The sequence below is a fragment of the Thamnophis elegans genome, chromosome Z (assembly GCF_009769535.1).
Source record: "Thamnophis elegans isolate rThaEle1 chromosome Z, rThaEle1.pri, whole genome shotgun sequence".
NCBI lineage: Eukaryota > Metazoa > Chordata > Lepidosauria > Squamata > Colubridae > Thamnophis > Thamnophis elegans.
Window position 1 is genome coordinate 77941111 of NC_045558.1, and position 17412 is coordinate 77958522.

General features: G+C 38.0%; 1 protein-coding gene across 3 annotated transcripts in view; it reads left to right on the top strand.

Moving 5' to 3' along the window:
• CUL1 (cullin 1) overlaps positions 1 to 17412 on the top strand; it is an 86439-nt gene that overhangs the window by 39294 nt on the left and 29733 nt on the right. For all 3 annotated transcript variants that reach the window (XM_032237679.1, XM_032237681.1, XM_032237680.1), the window contains exons 6-8: positions 4231 to 4321; positions 12682 to 12845; positions 13395 to 13557. In XM_032237679.1, coding sequence (XP_032093570.1) covers positions 4231 to 4321; positions 12682 to 12845; positions 13395 to 13557 — 418 coding nt within the window. The remainder of the gene's footprint in view (positions 1 to 4230; positions 4322 to 12681; positions 12846 to 13394; positions 13558 to 17412) is intronic.

Genomic DNA, 17412 nt, shown 5'->3' on the forward strand with positions numbered 1-17412 from the left:
GTTGAGGGCCATTCATCTGGCCCTCCTCCACTTCCACCCATCGATTCGCAACTCCCATGTACTGATTTGAACAGACAACACAAAGGCCAAGGTGCACGTCAACCGCCAGGGGGGGACGAGGGCTATATCGTTCATGGAATCTGCCTTTCGCCTAGGGATCTGGGCTGAAGCCAATCTTCTATCCCTACATGCCGAACACATATCAGACACAGACAACACCCGGGCAGACTGGCTAAGCCGCACAACAATTGATCCTGCGGAATGGAGCCTGAATTGTCACATCTTCAGACAATTACCCACCAGGTACGGAACTCCATGACTGGATCTATTCGCAACAAGCTCCAACAAACAGCTGCCCAGGTACTTCTTTTGTTACACGACACCAGGCATGGAAGGGACGGATGCCTTAAGGTGCAGGTGGCCTCCCGGGCTCCTGTACACCTTCCCTCCCTTCCCCCTGATACAGACGGTGATTCGCAAAATGCTGGAAGAGGAGGCGGAGCTCATCCTGATTGCTCCTTATTGGCAGTGCCGACCCTGGTATGTGAGCTTGATCAACCTATCAGTGGATCCTCTATGACGACTTTCCATGATCAGCTCGCTTCTTCAGGAGTGCATTCATCACCCCGACATCCTCTGGCTCCGCGTGGAGGCTCAGTGGGCGGCCTTGAAAGCGGCTAGTCTCTCTGACAAAGTAATCCGGACTATTCAGGCGTCTCGATCGTCATCCATCAACAGAATATACGAATCTACGTGGCAAACGTTCATAGCATGGTGCAGTCCTCGAGGGGTCATCGCCCTCCAAGCCTCTGTAGCCCATGTCTTGGAGTTTTTGCAATGGGACCTCGACAGGGGACTGTCGCCTAACACCCTATGGCGGCAGGTGGCAGCTCTTCGGTTTTCTCTTTACATCGCAAAGAACCTCTGTCTCTGCACCCTCATGTCCGTCGCTTCATCAAGGGCGCTTCTAACCTCTGCCCTCCGGTCATCCATCGCTTCCCTTCATGGGATCTTGGCAAAGTCCTTGACTACCTCACAGAACCACCTTTTGAGCCTCTCAGATCGGCCTCTCTGCAACACCTTACGCTGAAAATGATCTTCCTGGTTGCTTTCACATCAGCGTGGCAGGTTTCAGAGCTGGCAGCCCTCGCTGTCAGGTCTGATCTGTGTGTCTTTCATCCAGACTGTGTAGTCCTTCGCCTCGATCGTACTTTCATCCCTAAGGTAAATTCGGTTTTCCAATTTCTCAAGACCTGATTCTTCCAAATTTCTGCCCCAATCCTACTCATCGACTTGAACACAAATGGCACACGCTGGATGGGCGTCATGCCCTCAAGGTCTATATTGCCAGGACAGCTGACTTCAGATGCACTGAAGCTCCTTTCAACTCTTTCCATCCCACCAAGAAGGGAGTCAAAGCTTTTCTGTCCATGGTAGGGCTCTGGATCAGATCTGCCATCTCAAGGGCCTATCTTGCTAATCATCTCACTCTCCCGACCAACATCACAGCTCATTCGACGTATAGTGCGGCTACCTCGGTGGCTTGGACTACACATACCTCGGTAGAGGAAATTTGCAGGGCGTCTGCTTGGACTACTCCGACCCGCTTAATCCGTCACTACCAGGTGGATAGATAATGGGTCAGCAGATGCAGCCTTCGGAAGGAGGGTGCTCCAGCAAGTTCTTCCTTCTTCGGTCTCCTAGGCCAGTCTCATGCCTTCCCGGGGACCATCCTAGCTTTGGTACATTCCATGCATGACTGCTGTCTCCACAAACTTTGGAGAATGTGTGTTGGTTCTTATCTGATATGCTTCTTCTCTGGGCAGATGGAGACAGCAGTCACCCCCGCCCTCTTTTTTCTGTGTGGGCCTAGTTCGCAGAAGGGCAGTATGGTGATAACCTGAAGAGGTGAATATTGCGAGCAACCTGTTACAGCATAGCAGTCTACTTATCTTTTATTGTCAAAGAAGCGGGAGGACTATCCTCAGAGGCTATGACGTCAAATCAGTAGATTCAGTCTATTGGTTACTGGCTGAGGTAACCCATGCATGACTGCTGTCTCCATTTGCCCAGAGAAGGGGCGTATCAAGTAAGAACAAACGCCCCAGTCTATGCCGAAGCAATGCCACCGGATGATAAGCAATAAGGGCTGGCCAATTTCATATTAGTAACCATGTTTGGTTATCTAAATGGTCCTTTTCAGGGACACAAACAATAAAAATGTTAACAAAACACTAGCATCGGCCTTAGTCATTGCAACATGTATGCCACTGGGTATGCATCATCCAAACAGCACCAAATTGCAAAAAGCTTGTGCTTTTCACTTAAAAACCACCAGTATTTATTTAAATATAACAATACTTGCATAGCAGTTAGCATAAAATATCATAAAATCAATGGCCTATCCAAAAAATGTCATAAACCATAAAGCGTGCAGGACTTCTTCACACAGCTGTATTATCTGCAAGGAGTTTGAATCCTGTGGATCTTGAGGAAATGAACAAAACATTTTTTGGAATGGGCTACAGATCAGTAAAAATTTTCTGTAAAGGGCTAGATTATTAAAAAAAAATACAAATATTTATTTTTGGACCAAATGGGTTGCATGGGAAGAACCACTACTGCGGTGCCCTCCTTCTGGCCCTTTGACATTCCAGCACAGTACAGTGGTACTTCATTGTCATTAATTGCTTCCAGGAGGAGTGATGAGTACCAAAAATGTTGAATACCAAACAAATATTTCCCATAAGGAATAATGTAGTGAGTCACAAAGCAGCTGACATTGACACATTCTAGCTTGGGCATTGAGTACCAAACATGATTACAAGACAAAATGAGTTGAATACCAAATTTGATGAATTTCAAAACAGTTGAGTACCAAGGTATTGCTGTAGCTCAGCAGATTCCAATTTTGCAGCTTGGCAACCCAGCTTGGAGGGAGAGGAAAACTGGGCCCTGTGCGTGGCAGGCTGGCAGATATGCGCAGTTCAACTGGCACAAGTTGAGCTGTGGGCACAAGTACACACTGGCCTGCCACTTGCGCAGCCTGTTTCCAAATAGGCCCTGGCCCAGTAGTTGGCTGAGGTTGGAGACCCCTGTTGTAGCTTCTCTGTATGGTGGAAGCAGTGTCAGCAGAGTTAACTTTGGAGAGACTGTCAGGCCTGAATACCTCAATGGGATGCGATGAAAAGGTCTATATGACAAGGTGCATGGTAATTTTTAGCAGTGCTGAACTCCCAGCAAAAAAGGACAACCACCCAGAATGCGTATTGTTATCTTGCTGTCAACTTTGGGCTTGTCCCTGGGGTCTGTCATCTTCTATCTGTTGATTACCTTACAGGCTATCCCAAAAAAGATAGAGGGCTAGATTTGCCATGTGTACTGTAGTTTGTAGACCCATGAGCTAGGCTATCCATGGCTCCCTTCCCTATCTGGCAATATATAGAGCTTGGAGACAATAGGAATTTGGATCTGAATTATTGTGAATTCTTCATAATGGGAGGGAATCTTTCTGATGTCTTTGAAGAAGTTTTGTGTACTTCTTATCCTCTATCCTTTTCATCATCCACATGGGAAGTCATTTGATGCTTTGGAGTACTGTATTATCAATATGTAGTTAATATCTAGTTCTATTTCACTACCATTTGTAATAAATCACGTGTACATAATATTTAATAGTTAAATTTTAATGTTAATCCTTAGTAATTAAAAAAACTGAAATGCAGAAATGCTACCTCCCAAAGAGCTGTATGTATTAACCTGAGGTCTATTGCAATACATTCTTGATAATAATAGGTCATAATTAAAATATTTGAATTGTCTCATTAATGTAGCATTAATAAAGGTTTAAAAATCTACATGGAATTTTGAATGGCATGTACTTCAAAAAATAAATGGGGTGAGGACCAAAAGTAAATTTTATTGATTGATTGATTTATTTACAGTTCAAATTATTCTTCCCCTGTATTTTATATAAACAGTTCAAATTATTCTTCCCCTGTATTTTATATAAAGTTATTACATCAATATATTCATTTTCTTCCATTTTATTAAACATAATATTTTGGTGCAACTTTTGAAAGGGCTAGGGTTAGGGTCTAGGGATCACATCTGAGGGTTTTGGGCAGTGCATACCACCCAGGGGTTCAAAGCATCCTATTTGCTATATTAAGGTCCATTATATTATTCAAGTGAATAATATGTATATTTGCCCAATTCATATTTTCAAAGGTAACAAATGCTGTGTTGAAGCTGATTGAAAAAGAAAGAAATGGTGAAACTATCAATACAAGACTGATCAGTGGAGTTGTGCAATCTTATGGTAAATTAATATTAATGAATATTGGTATTTTTGATTAATTAATTAATTTTCAATTAAGATTAATTAAAAATTAATCTTTAATTATAAAGATTAAAGCTTGGTTTATATTCAGTCCATTTTTGTTTCTTTTTTTGTATATGTTTTATTGATACATTTTTTAATAAACATAAAGACTATATTTTTTTAATAAACATAAAAAACTATATCTGACCAGCATGTTGTATGAGTACAATTAGTTTTGAATAACACAAAGATGATAAGCATGTTATCCACAGTATACATATTAATAATAAACACACAGTAATACTAGGATTACTATACTAGAGTTGGGAACAATTAGCACATATGTGTGAGGGGAACCTTTACCTTTAATACTAGGATTAGCTTATCCATACTAGAACATTTTCATTATATCATTAATCATTCTCTTAATCTTTTTAGTTTCTTAGTGTAAATATGTTTTATTTTCATTTCATTTCGTACAGTCACATATATACTGTGCATAACCGGGGCATATAACATTGAACAATTATCACAGCCCTCCCTCTTGTCAACAATACCCCCCAAAATATAAACCCAATATACCACTTCGACCCACCATACACCCTTTCTTTCGCCCCCCTCCAACTTTCGTTCTTCCCTCCAACATTCCCCTCTACCCTACTTCCCCTCCCCCTCTATCACTCCTCTCTGCAAATACACTCCCTCCCTTCCATCTCACCCTCCCTCCAATCCTCTCTCCCACCCTCTCTACCCCTCTTCTTTCCCTCTACTCCTCCCTTCGGTGTATTTCTACTATCTATCAATATATTCAGCTTGTCCTATTTTTACACTAGGATTAAAGAGCAACAGTATACAAGTGCAATCATATTACTTTAAAATCTAGCACACACTATATTTCCCCCATCCCCCCTAAGACCCCACCTCCCTTCCCCCCCCCCCGACTTCCCAGAGCCCGTACACGGTGTAGCTTTTTAACAAACACAGTCTAAAATATATTAAAACAAAGGAGATTTTTTAAAAAAGGGAAAGAAAGTCAATAAGTTCTCTACGTTGAACTCAGCTTCTTGCTGTTACCCAAACTTTAAGCAGTTTAACTTATTCCTAATTTTAAGCATAGGCTATCTGGAATTTCTTAGTCCCATATTTGTTTTGTGTATAGTCAATCCATTTTTTCCAGTCTCGTTTATATCTCTCATTTGAGTGGTCTTTAAGATATGCTGATATTTTAGCTATCTCGGCTAGGTTTGTAACTTTCAATGTCCATTCTTGAGTTGTAGGCACATCTTCCTTCTTCCAGTATTGCGCCACCAACAGTCTTGCTGCCGTTATTAGGTCCAAATTGGTCTCTACCGCTGTAAAGTCAGTACATATACCTAGTAAAAATAACTGAGGAGTGAATTTTATCCTTCTTTTAAAGATATTTTGCATGATCCACCACATTTTTATCCAAAATGCCTTAACCTTTCGACAAGTCCACCATATATGAAAATATGTAGCATCGAGAGTACATTCGGATACATAGAAGCCAGCTTTTTAGGATCTAAATGCCATCTAGAACCTCTGTTTCTATTAGTTAACCAGTGGTAAAACAAGTCCCATGTTAAAAAGTATTATTTTTCTTCCTTCTCCTTTATTTTTAGCGTTAATCTGCCCATCTAATATTTTTATGGCACATTCATCTGAAGGGATCTCTTTATTTTTCCACTTTTGTGCAAACACAATTCTAGCAGCTGTCAACACGTGTAAAATTAGATATGGTAAAATATCCAACAAAAATATTTCTGGTTTAAAATCAATATGTTGCTTTTTTTTTTTTTTTGCCTTTGGACATTACAAACCTGGTATCTGATTACCGTATTTTCCGGAGTATAAGACGCAACTTTTTTCCTCTAATAAGAAGCTGAAACTCTGGGTGCATCTTATATATCGAATACAGCATTGTTTGCCTCCTGAAGCCCCGCCCCTTCACCAAAATGGCCATGTGTAGCCTTATGGAGGCTTTCAGACAGCTCCTGGGGGCTGGGGAGGGCAGAAATGAGCAAAGAATAAGCCTTTTTTGCCTCCCCCCAGCCCCCAGCAGCACTCTATAAGCCTCCATAAGGCTATGCATGCATTTTTTTTGACAAAAAACGGGCCTTTTTTGCTTTGTTTTTGCCCCCACTCTCCAGAAGCACTCTGCAAGCCTCGCCCTCTCCCCAAGGCCTTTTATTTGAAGAAAAATGGGCCGTTTTGGGGAGGTTTACATAATGCAAAACCATCCCCCCCCCTTTGGAAAGCTGTTTAGTTAGAGTGATTGATGATTTTAGGTGCTACAGGTTGTCAGCGATTTCCTTCTCCAGCACATGGATAAATACACCTGGAAACATCTCCCTACCTACCTACTCTCTCTCCCTCCCCACCTACTGTATTTATCTCTCTATTTCTCTCTATCCCTCTCTCCCTCTATCTACTTATATATCTACCTACTCTCCCCCTATTTATCTACTATATTTCTCTCTCTCTATTTTTCTCTCTCTATCCCTCTACTTACCAACCTACCTACTCTATCTCCCTACCTATCTACTGTATTTCTCTCTGTCTCTCTCTATTTCTCTCTCTCTATCCCTCTACCTACCTATCTATATTACCTACCTATCTACTTACTTACTATATTTCTCTCCCTCTCTATTTCTCTGTCTCTCTCTCTCTCTCTCTCCCTTTATGTACCTACCAACCTACCTACTCTCTCTCCCCCTACCTATCTAATGTATTTCTCGCTATCTCTATTTCTCTCTCTCTCTATCCCTCTACCTACCTACCTACCTATCTACACTCTGTCTCTGCCTACCTACCTACTGTATTTCTCTCTCTCCCCCCCCCTTTATCTACCTACCTACCTAACTACTCTCTTTCTCTCTCCCTACCTACCAACTGTATTTCTCTCTTTCTCTCCCTCTCTATCACTCTATCTATCTACCTACTTTTTTTTAAAAAAAATTGCCTCTTCAAAACCTGGGTGCAACTTATACTCCGAAAAATATGGTACATTTCCAACATTTGAGAGATACGTTTTCAAACATCTTTGCTAGTCTTGCTGGTGGTAAGTGCCACCTATAAAACATTTTACATAGATTTTCCTTATAGGCAATTGATATTGTTAGTTTATATAATTTCTCTCACACAATTTCTACCATTTATCTAACTCTATAATGTATCCAAAGTTTTTGGCCCATACTGTCATTGTTTCTTTCACTTGCTGTTCTTCCATTTTAATACTCAATAAATAGCTATACATTTCTTTATTAGTTTTTCATCTGCCTCTAGTAGTATCTGATCTAATTCCATTATGCCTTTATAGAAACCATACCTTTTTCATTTTTCTCATATCTTGATTGTATTTGCACATGCGGGCCACCATGCTAAATCAATCCCTTGATTGTTCAACTCTTGCTTAGATTTAAGTTGTCCCTTTTCATTCAAAATGTCTTTATATCGCATAATTTTTCCCACATTAACCACATTCAGATGTATCAGTGCCTCCATTATGAAGAGCCAGACTGGTATTTTCATATAATATTTTTCTTTGATTTTTCCCCATACTAACAGCAAAGGATTTTTAACATAATATCTTTGAAAATATCTATGTATTTTGTTTTTACCATACCAGAGAAAGGTGCGCCACCTCGGTTGAAGATCATGCCCCTCCAAAATTAATAGTCTGTTACACCTCAGATTTATCCATTCTTCCACCATGTAAGTGCAGGGCTTTGTAGTATACCTTTCAGTCTGGCAACTCAAAAACTGCTTTGTTTTTAGAGTCTTGGGGCATTTTCAATCTTATTCTTGCTCTTTTCCCTTGCCAAATATATTTAACATCATTTTATTTAGCTCCTCAAAAAAATTTTTTTTCTAACTTTTATTGGAATTGTTTGGAACAAAAATAATAATTTCAGCAAGATATTCATTGTTATTGTAGCTATTCTTCAATATCTCTATATTCTTCAATAGCTACAATAATCAATGATAATTTCAAATTTTTCCATTTTTCCAAATCTAGTTTGATTTGTTGCAACAATTTAGTATAATTATCTTCTTTGATGGTTGCACATCTTGCTTTTAATTGAATTCCTAAATATTTTACTTTCTTAACTGAATGTCTGTTTTCTTCATCAATTCTTTTTTCTTTCTTGTTTTTTTGTCTGTAACATTTTAAGTAATATCTTGGTTTTTTCTTTATTTATTTTCAAACCTGCAACTTCTCCATATTCTTCTATCATTTTTATTAGTTTGGGTCCCATTTCTTGCGGTACTTCTAGAGTAAATACCAGGTCATCTGCTTGTAATTTATATTTTTCTTTTTTGATTTCCATACCTTTTATTTCTGAGTCTTGTCTAATATTTCTGTTTAACACTTTCAAAGTTATTACAAATAGTAAGGGGGACAAGGGACATCCATGTCTTGTGCCTTTCCTTACATTAAATTTCTTTGTCATGTCCCTATTAACCATCACAGTCTCTTTTTACAGTCCTTTCTTGTTTCTATGTAAAGGAATTTGAAATATATAAGAATTTCATTATTTGCCCATATATCTTATAAATCCAAACAATAACACTTCCAAAGTCACTCAAGTGATTTATTATTTGTATGTACTCTTTAATTAAGACATTTACTGGTTTCACTTATAGCATCTTTTTGCATATCACCCTTATATTTTGGTATTTTAAATCCTGTTTCAGATCTACATCATCTTTTTCCATAACACTTCGTAAAGAATCCAAATCCACATTTAAATCAGCTTCAGTCTTTGCTTTATTCAGTAAAATGTGTTATTCTTCTGTATGTTCAGATAGTATTTTAGTTAGGAGAGTTTATCACTGCTTTCTTTTTAATTTTTAGGAACCAAAAATGTATGTACGAACAGTGTTGGATGTTCATAAGAAATATATCCTTACTTTCTTCTGTAGTCAAATAGTATAGGTAGTCCTCGACTTAAAACAGTTCATTTAGTGACCGTTCAAAGTAACAATGGCACTTAAAAATTGACATCACTATTTTTCACAATTATGACCTCTATAGCATCCCCATGATCATGTGATCAAAGTACTTTAAACACCCCACAGGGATATTTTTATTCTTTTATGTCCATCTTGTTTCTTAACTTTCTTGTTTTTTCTTATTCCTTAACTAAAGTTAACATCTAAGACTATTTTTTTTCTGTTTTCCAAAAAATGAAGCTTTAAGACTTTTTCATCCATTAAAAGATTTCCTCAAACTTAATTAAAGTTTGAGGAAGGTTCAGAAGGTTCTTAACATTTAGAATGTCAATATTAACAGTTTCCTAAAGTGTTTAAGAGAAGGAAGTAGATGAACCCAATGTCCAATTTGAAGGTGCTAAACCCTGTGTCAAGGCTCTGGCTAATGAACTCAAGCAAATCAGAACATTGAGACTTGGCTCCTTCTCAAATTCCATTGAAGCTGTGCACAAAATAATGTACTCATTAAAGAAGACCTTTGAGAAGGAGCCAATTCTCAGAGTTCTGATTTGCTTGAGTTCTTTAGTCAGAGCCTTGACATCCTGGCTTAAACAAAATGATTCTCTTCCTCACAACTCTGAGAACTCTCAAACCTGCTGGTGATTGCTACTTAGTAATAATCCTTGCCTTCTCCTTAATCCAGAATATGCAAAAACCATATAACATATATATATATATGGTTTCTTAGGCGCAGGCGCGTGTGCGCGCATGCGCGTGCGCACACACACACACACACACACATATAAAGTCACAACCCCTGGTATGCCCCAATTATGGGAGGAAGCTAACTGCTTCCATTCTCTGTCAATCGGCTCGTCACAAGAGTCCATCACGACAGAAACCCAATATTTTTACTGTTGCCTTTGTTTTGCATGGTGTTTTTGCATGGTGTTTTCGTAAAACAGGACAGGACAACAGCATCGCCCTCCTCCCTTACATCAAAGGCTCTCCACAAGCACAATATCAAGACAGCCTTCAGCACTGACCAAAAAATAGCCAACATCTTAAGAAACCCCAAAGATAAGATCCAGCTAGAAAACCAAGGAGTCTACAAAATACCATGCAAAATCTGCCCTGTCACTTACATTGGACAATAAATGCACAAATCGCAGAACACAAGAACGCAGTCAGAAAAAAAGAAAAAACTTCCTCACTTTCCAGCATCTTAAAGCAACAGAACATGAAATTGATTTTGAAGGAACCAAATTAATCTCCAAAACTGAACACTTCAACAAGAGAATAATTATGAAAGCCATCAAAATAGAAAAACACCCCCACAACATGAATAAACATGACGATACCTCCCACATACCAGACATCTGGAAACCAGCCCTAGTCAACAAACAAGCCTTGGTTGCTTTGTGTGGGGATCGGAGGGGTGTGTGCAACCACAGCGGCATCACAATTGCTGCACCCCCCTCTGACCCCCAGACAAAGCAAACTGACACCCGCCATGAACATATGGCCAGACCGCAAACTCGGAGTCAAACCAAAGCCCGGGGTGTTACACCACAGCCATCTGCTCAGGACATTACATCACATCACATCACACAACTCAGGAGGTTACAACGCAAAGGCTTAGGAGGTTATAATGCAACCAACTCCCCAGGAGGTTGCAGCACAGGACTCAGGATATCACTACAATAGAGCTTAGGATGTCATCACACAGCCCATTACCCAGGTCGTTACAACACAAAAGAACAATAGGCACATAGCCAGTACCTCAGCCACACAGGATGTTACGAAACAGCCGACTAATCTGCAAACATCAACTCCATCAACTAATCAAGATGTTAACAACACAGCCAAACAATCTGCTTACAGCAACAAAGCCAGCACTCCACACACACAAACACCAATATTTATAGAAAGACGGCAGCTCTGATCACGCTTTGCTCGCACAAGCATGAAGCCGAAGGCACCAGCCTGAAGGTGGCGAGTGAGATCTTGCCGAGACGTCGCCAAGATACTCTCAATCTTACACAGGAAAAGACCCGAATACGCCAAGACCTGCATACCTGTACCCGTGAAAATCTATGAAAACATACATACATACATACATACATACATACATACATACATACATATCATCATGTTTTAGAATAATTGTCCTTTCATAATCTATTATCTGCAAACAAGTTATTCATAAAGCATGAGTAATTGTGGCTATAATTCCCTCCCCCCCCCTGTTTCCAGAAATAAGGCCACTGAAAATTCATTTTCATTGTCTATCTGTTAGTTTACATGTAATGATTCAAATGAAAGTGTGCATCAAAAATATTCACCTTTGTCTCAAAATCAAGTTAATGTTTCATCTCAGACATTTTAGATATTATAGAAAATATTTTGGACCCATTACATTTATGTTGCTTTAGATATTACCAGAAATAATACTTCGTTAAAGCACACTTTTTTTTCCACTTCTGCTTGTGAACCATCTGTGCAGGCAGATATGAAAAAAAAAAATCACTTTCTTTGCTTTGTATTCAAGTACCCCACTTTCCATGAGAAACGTAGACTATGTTTAGAGCAATAAAAACCTTGAATTATCTAAATCAATAAAACCAGACAGTTCCAAACAGCTAGTTTTTGAACTGAAGTATGCAGTTTCTGATTCTCCTTTTTAAGCAAGTGGGGAAAATCATGGGTTTTTTCTGCCTTCTTGATTTTGTAAACATGAAAAATTACACAGACTATAACGTCTGCTAAGTAATTGAGAGAATGAAAATTGAGGATGAGAACTGCCTATCTTTGGTCTAAAGTTTGTGAAAAACTATATTATGTAGTGAGGGTCACATGGTGTTTTTCAAAGGATTGAATTTACTAGTATCACTTCTCATAGTTTCCTATTATATTTTCTTTTGTTAAATGTAGATTTAGATCCTGTATAACAAATTTTAATAAATGTCAAAGGTTTTTGAAATTAAATTTATTTCATCCTAATGATTTCTTTGATAAAACATTTTTATCAAGAATAAATTATATCTTAAACTTATTTCTAAGTAAATATACAAGGGAAATAATAGCCACAGTTTTATTTTGTTTTCAGGAAGAAAGACATTACTTTGTTCTAGCAGCCTTTTCTCCAGTGGTTCAAATTTAACTTATTATTTAAATGCACAATTGTATGTATGTGTTTGTGTGTGTATGTATGTATGTATGTATGTATATATATATCTCTTAGATATTTTATTATAATTGTCCTTTTGTATCCTATTAAACTTTTATTAAAAATTGAATACTTTTAAATGAGGTAAAATTTCATATCTGCTAATAAAACTGTGCTTTTAGTTAAATTTACTCTAAAATTAATTTTGTACCTTTTTAAATTTCTGTGCTTTCAGTGGAGCTGGGACTGAATGAAGATGATACTTTTGCTAAGGGGCCTACATTGACTGTATATAAAGAGTCTTTTGAATCTCAATTTCTTGCTGACACAGAAAGATTCTATACAAGAGAGAGCACTGAATTTTTGCAACAAAACCCAGTTACAGAATACATGAAAAAGGTACTATGGTTATATTGCAATTTCCTGGATCTAAAAATAATTGGTACTATATTTGAAGTAGAAATTTAAGCCACCTGTTTTGCTTGGTAGTTGATGAATTACAAGTAGGAACTAACTTCAAAGTTAAACACACATATGGTATGTTTTTCTTAGCCTTGTTTAACTAAAGTTATGGGATTTAGATCCAATATAGATATTTATTCATAAATAAAGGAACCAAAATAATTGTTTACTGCAAACAGAAGAAAAACATTCTGAAACATATTACTGCTATTTCAAGGATGAAAAATAACAATAGGTAAACATAGAATCTTGAAATATTTAACATAGTTTTAAAATATCAGAAACAAGTATAAATCACAAAATGCTAAAATAAAGAGATTAAATAATTGAATATTCTTCCCTCACTTCCTTCCTATTAATTTGTTTCTGGATAAAAATAGTGAAACAAAATTACAGAGATATGATATAATTACTCCAAGTATTTATAGTATATGTTTCTATGTTTAAATGATTTTGGAATATAGACAGCATGTATTTATTTTATAGGCAGAGGCTCGTCTTTTGGAGGAACAACGTAGGGTTCAGGTATACCTGCATGAGAGCACACAAGATGAATTAGCACGAAAATGTGAACAAGTGCTAATTGAAAAACACTTAGAAATCTTTCATACAGAATTTCAAAACCTATTGGATGCTGACAAAAATGAAGGTGAGCTTTCCCATGTTTAACTGATAGACAGTTACTTTTGATAAATTATGAAATGAAGGTTGAGCTTGTTTCCACATGACTTACATTCTTGGTATGGAAATAATTTCTCATTATCATCGATCCACCAAGAGTTAACTGATTGCAGTTGAGTAATATCAAATAAGAAAATATTTTTGTTTCTCTGTGAACATTTTCATTAATTTGTCAGCAATTAAAGTCATGCAATTTACTTGGATTTTCAGTATGACATTTGATAAAGTAGACCATAACCTACTACTTGATAAAATAGAAAAATGTGGGTTAGACAGCATCTCCACCAGATGGATTCATAACTGGCTGCCCAACCACACTCAACATGTAGTCCTCAATAGAACTGCATCTAAATGGAAATATGCAATGGGATTCCCTAAGGCTCTGTTTTAGGCCCAGTTCTCTTCAACATCTTCATCAATGATTTGGACGAGGGGATATATGGGGAACTCATCAAATTTTCAGACAACACCAAGCTAGCAGGAATAGCCAACACTCCAGAAGATAGGCTTAAAATACAGAAGGATCTTGACAAATTTGAACATCAGGCACTATCTAACAAAATGAAATTCAATGGTGAAAAAAGTAAGGCTCTACAATTAGTCACAAAGAGACTATTAATCACAAAGAGACAATTAGAGACAAAGGTAGGGGCCCTTTAACTCCATTTCATTTGACGATTCATTTGAACCTTCCTGAGACTGGTGATTGGAGCTGCTGGATACTAGAGGGGAGTCAGAGAGACAAAAAGGACTAAGGTAGAATATCTATAAGGCAAAATAGCAATAATACATTCTGGATTAGTGCGCTTGAGATTGTGATTGTATTTTATTTCAAAATGACAGGCTTAGTTCAATGTAATAGCTGTTTTGCCCGTCTTTCACAGTACTCTCTTCAAATTTGGATACTGTCCCCTTTGTAAATAAATTACTAGTCTACATAGACAGATTACCTATCTAGAATCTCTAATCTGTGCTCTCCAAGCAGAAATTAGGTGTCCAATTCGGCCATTCCACTCTATGGAGATGCCACACTATTAGCCCCCTCTACTGCAAAGATCTTGCAGGAGAATAGCAATCTGGACAACTGTGGGATGTGGCTGGGTGAGAGCTGTGAACCATAAACACAAAGCTTTTCCTGTGACCCAGCATAACAGATATAGGGCCCTTGCTGATCTTAATGGGGACACTAAAGAGACAGGCCAAGGTAGTTGTGCTAATGATGACTCAAATAAGCAGGGGATCATGGTCCAAAATGAAGATCTTTATTTGGAAAGGCGAAATGGGGAACCAGGTATCACACATCAGTCGCACAAGAAGAGCAAGGTATGCAAAAAGAGAAGTCACCTTCTGGTTGGTCATTCGGTTGTAAGAGGTGTAAATTTAGGAAAGGATATGGAGGTTTTAAAAGAGGTCAGGTGTCTGACAGGTGCTACTGCCAGCAGAGACAAGAGGAATATTCTTAAAATAGTCTAGTATGCAAGTAAGGACTATGACGTTAATGCTATTATACATCTTGGCACAAATAATCTGTCCCAAAAAGATGTACTTTCTGTGAAGAATGATTTCCAGAGCTTGGGGTATGAACTTAGTAGTATAGGTTGTAGGCTTATCTTTTCAGAAGTTCTACCAGTATATAAGGAACAAAAAGGGAAGGGCCAGCGTGTAGCAGAGTTTAATGTGTGGCTAAAGGAGTGGTGTAAAAGGGAAGGCTTTGATTTTATAAATCATGATGCCTGTAGCTGGTCCAATGGAAAACTGTACAAAAGATATAGTTTGCATCCATCCAAGAAAGGGACTGAGTTACTTGGCATTAAATTCACAGATTTTCTGGTTAAACATTTAAACTGAACAGCGGGGACAGAGAATTAATTGATACAGAACATTTCTGTCCGCAGCAATCTAAAATTAATATGGTTAGCAATGCATGTAAAATAGATATTTGTGTGGGTAAGATTATCATTCCTGCTGTTAAGCAAAACCAAGCATTTAATTGTGAGTGCCATACCATGTGCATGAATCATACAAGTGGCAAGAAAATAGGGGCAGTCTGGCATAGCACAGGTTATGTAGACAGTAAACACAGGGTCAATCAAAATAGACTCAAATGTCTATACACCAATCCACAGAGTATGAGGAATAAACAGGGTGAATTAGAAATTCAAGTAAATGAGGGCAAATACAACATTGTTGCCATTACAGAAACTTGGTGGGATGAAACCCACAAATGGAACATACAGCTAGAAGGATTTAAATTATTTAAAAGAAATAGACCAAATAAAAGAGGAGGTGGAGTTGCACTATATATAATAAATAACTACATCTCTACAGAAATAGAGCACAACAATGATGAAAACTATCTTGAATGCATTTAGGTCAATATTAAAGGTTGGGGGAGAAATGACATTGCCATACTAAAGGTCACCCAACCGAGCAGAGGAAGTAGATGCACTTTTTGCTAGTCAGCTAACTAAGGTATGTAGGAAGCACACCACAATAGTAATGGGGGATTTTAACTACCATGACATCAACTGGGAAACAAACTCTGCACCAAGTGGAAGATCTAACAGGTTCCTAACGAACCTAGCAGATCACTTTGTTTCCCAAAAAGTAGAGAAGGGAACAAGGGGATCAGCCATATTGGACTTATTCTCACTAACAAAGAGGAAATGATAGAAGGTGTTGAAGCCACAGGAACCTTGGGGGCAAATGACCATGCAATATTGGAATTCAACATTACACAAAGACAAGTAGTAGTAGCAATATTGGAATTCAACATTACACAAAGACAAGTAGTAGAACAAAGTCAAACTAGAGTCTTGGACTTTAAGAGAGCTAATTTCAATAAACTTAGAGAGAACTTGGGAAGAATTCCCTGGATGAGAATCCTCAAGGAGAAAACAACTCAAGAAGCTTGGAAAATTTTGAAAAATGAGATTACAAAAGCCCAGTCTAGCACAATACCAATGAAGAAGAAAAAATAACAGCTCCCAAAAGAAACCAGCATGGCTGCATAAATAACTCTCTGACAAATGGAAAGACAAAAATGATAAGTACAAAAAGTGGAAAGTGGGGGATATAGCTAAGCAGAATATCAGCAAATAGCCCGAGCCTGTAAAGATGAAGTGAGGAAAGCTAAGGCTCACAATGAAGAAAGGCTTGCCACAAAAGTAAAAAAAATAACAAAAAAAAAGCTTCTTCCAACATGTTAAAAACAAGAAAAAGTTAAGAAAACAATTGATCCATTGCTGGGAGAAAGTGGCAAGAAGGTGACAAGCAACAGGGAGAAAGCAGAACTATTTAACTCATTTTTTGCATCTGTCTTTACACAAAGGGATAAAACAGTCCAACCTATCAAAACAGCACTACAAAAATCAGGAATACAAGTTGAAATAGTGAAGAAAATGGTAAGTGAGCACTTGTCTACCCTAGATGAGTTCAAATCACCAGGACCGGATGTATTACACCCCAAGGTTCTGAAGGAATGGGCAGACAAAATCTCAGAACCACTGAACTATATCTTTCAGAGATCCTGGAGCACCGGGAAACTGCCAGAGGACCGGAAAAGAGCTGATGTGGTTCCCCTCTTCAAAAAAGGGGGGAAAAAAGATCCAGGAAACTATAGATCTATCAGCCTGACCACAATACTAGGAAAGATTCTGGAAAAGATAATGAAGCAACAAATTAGTGAACTCCTAGAAATAACAAAGTAATAGCCAAAGCCAACATGGGTTTGTCAAAAACAGATCATGCCAGACTAATCTTATTGCATTATTTGACAAAGTGACAAAATTAGTGGACCAGAGGAATGCCATCGATATAGTTT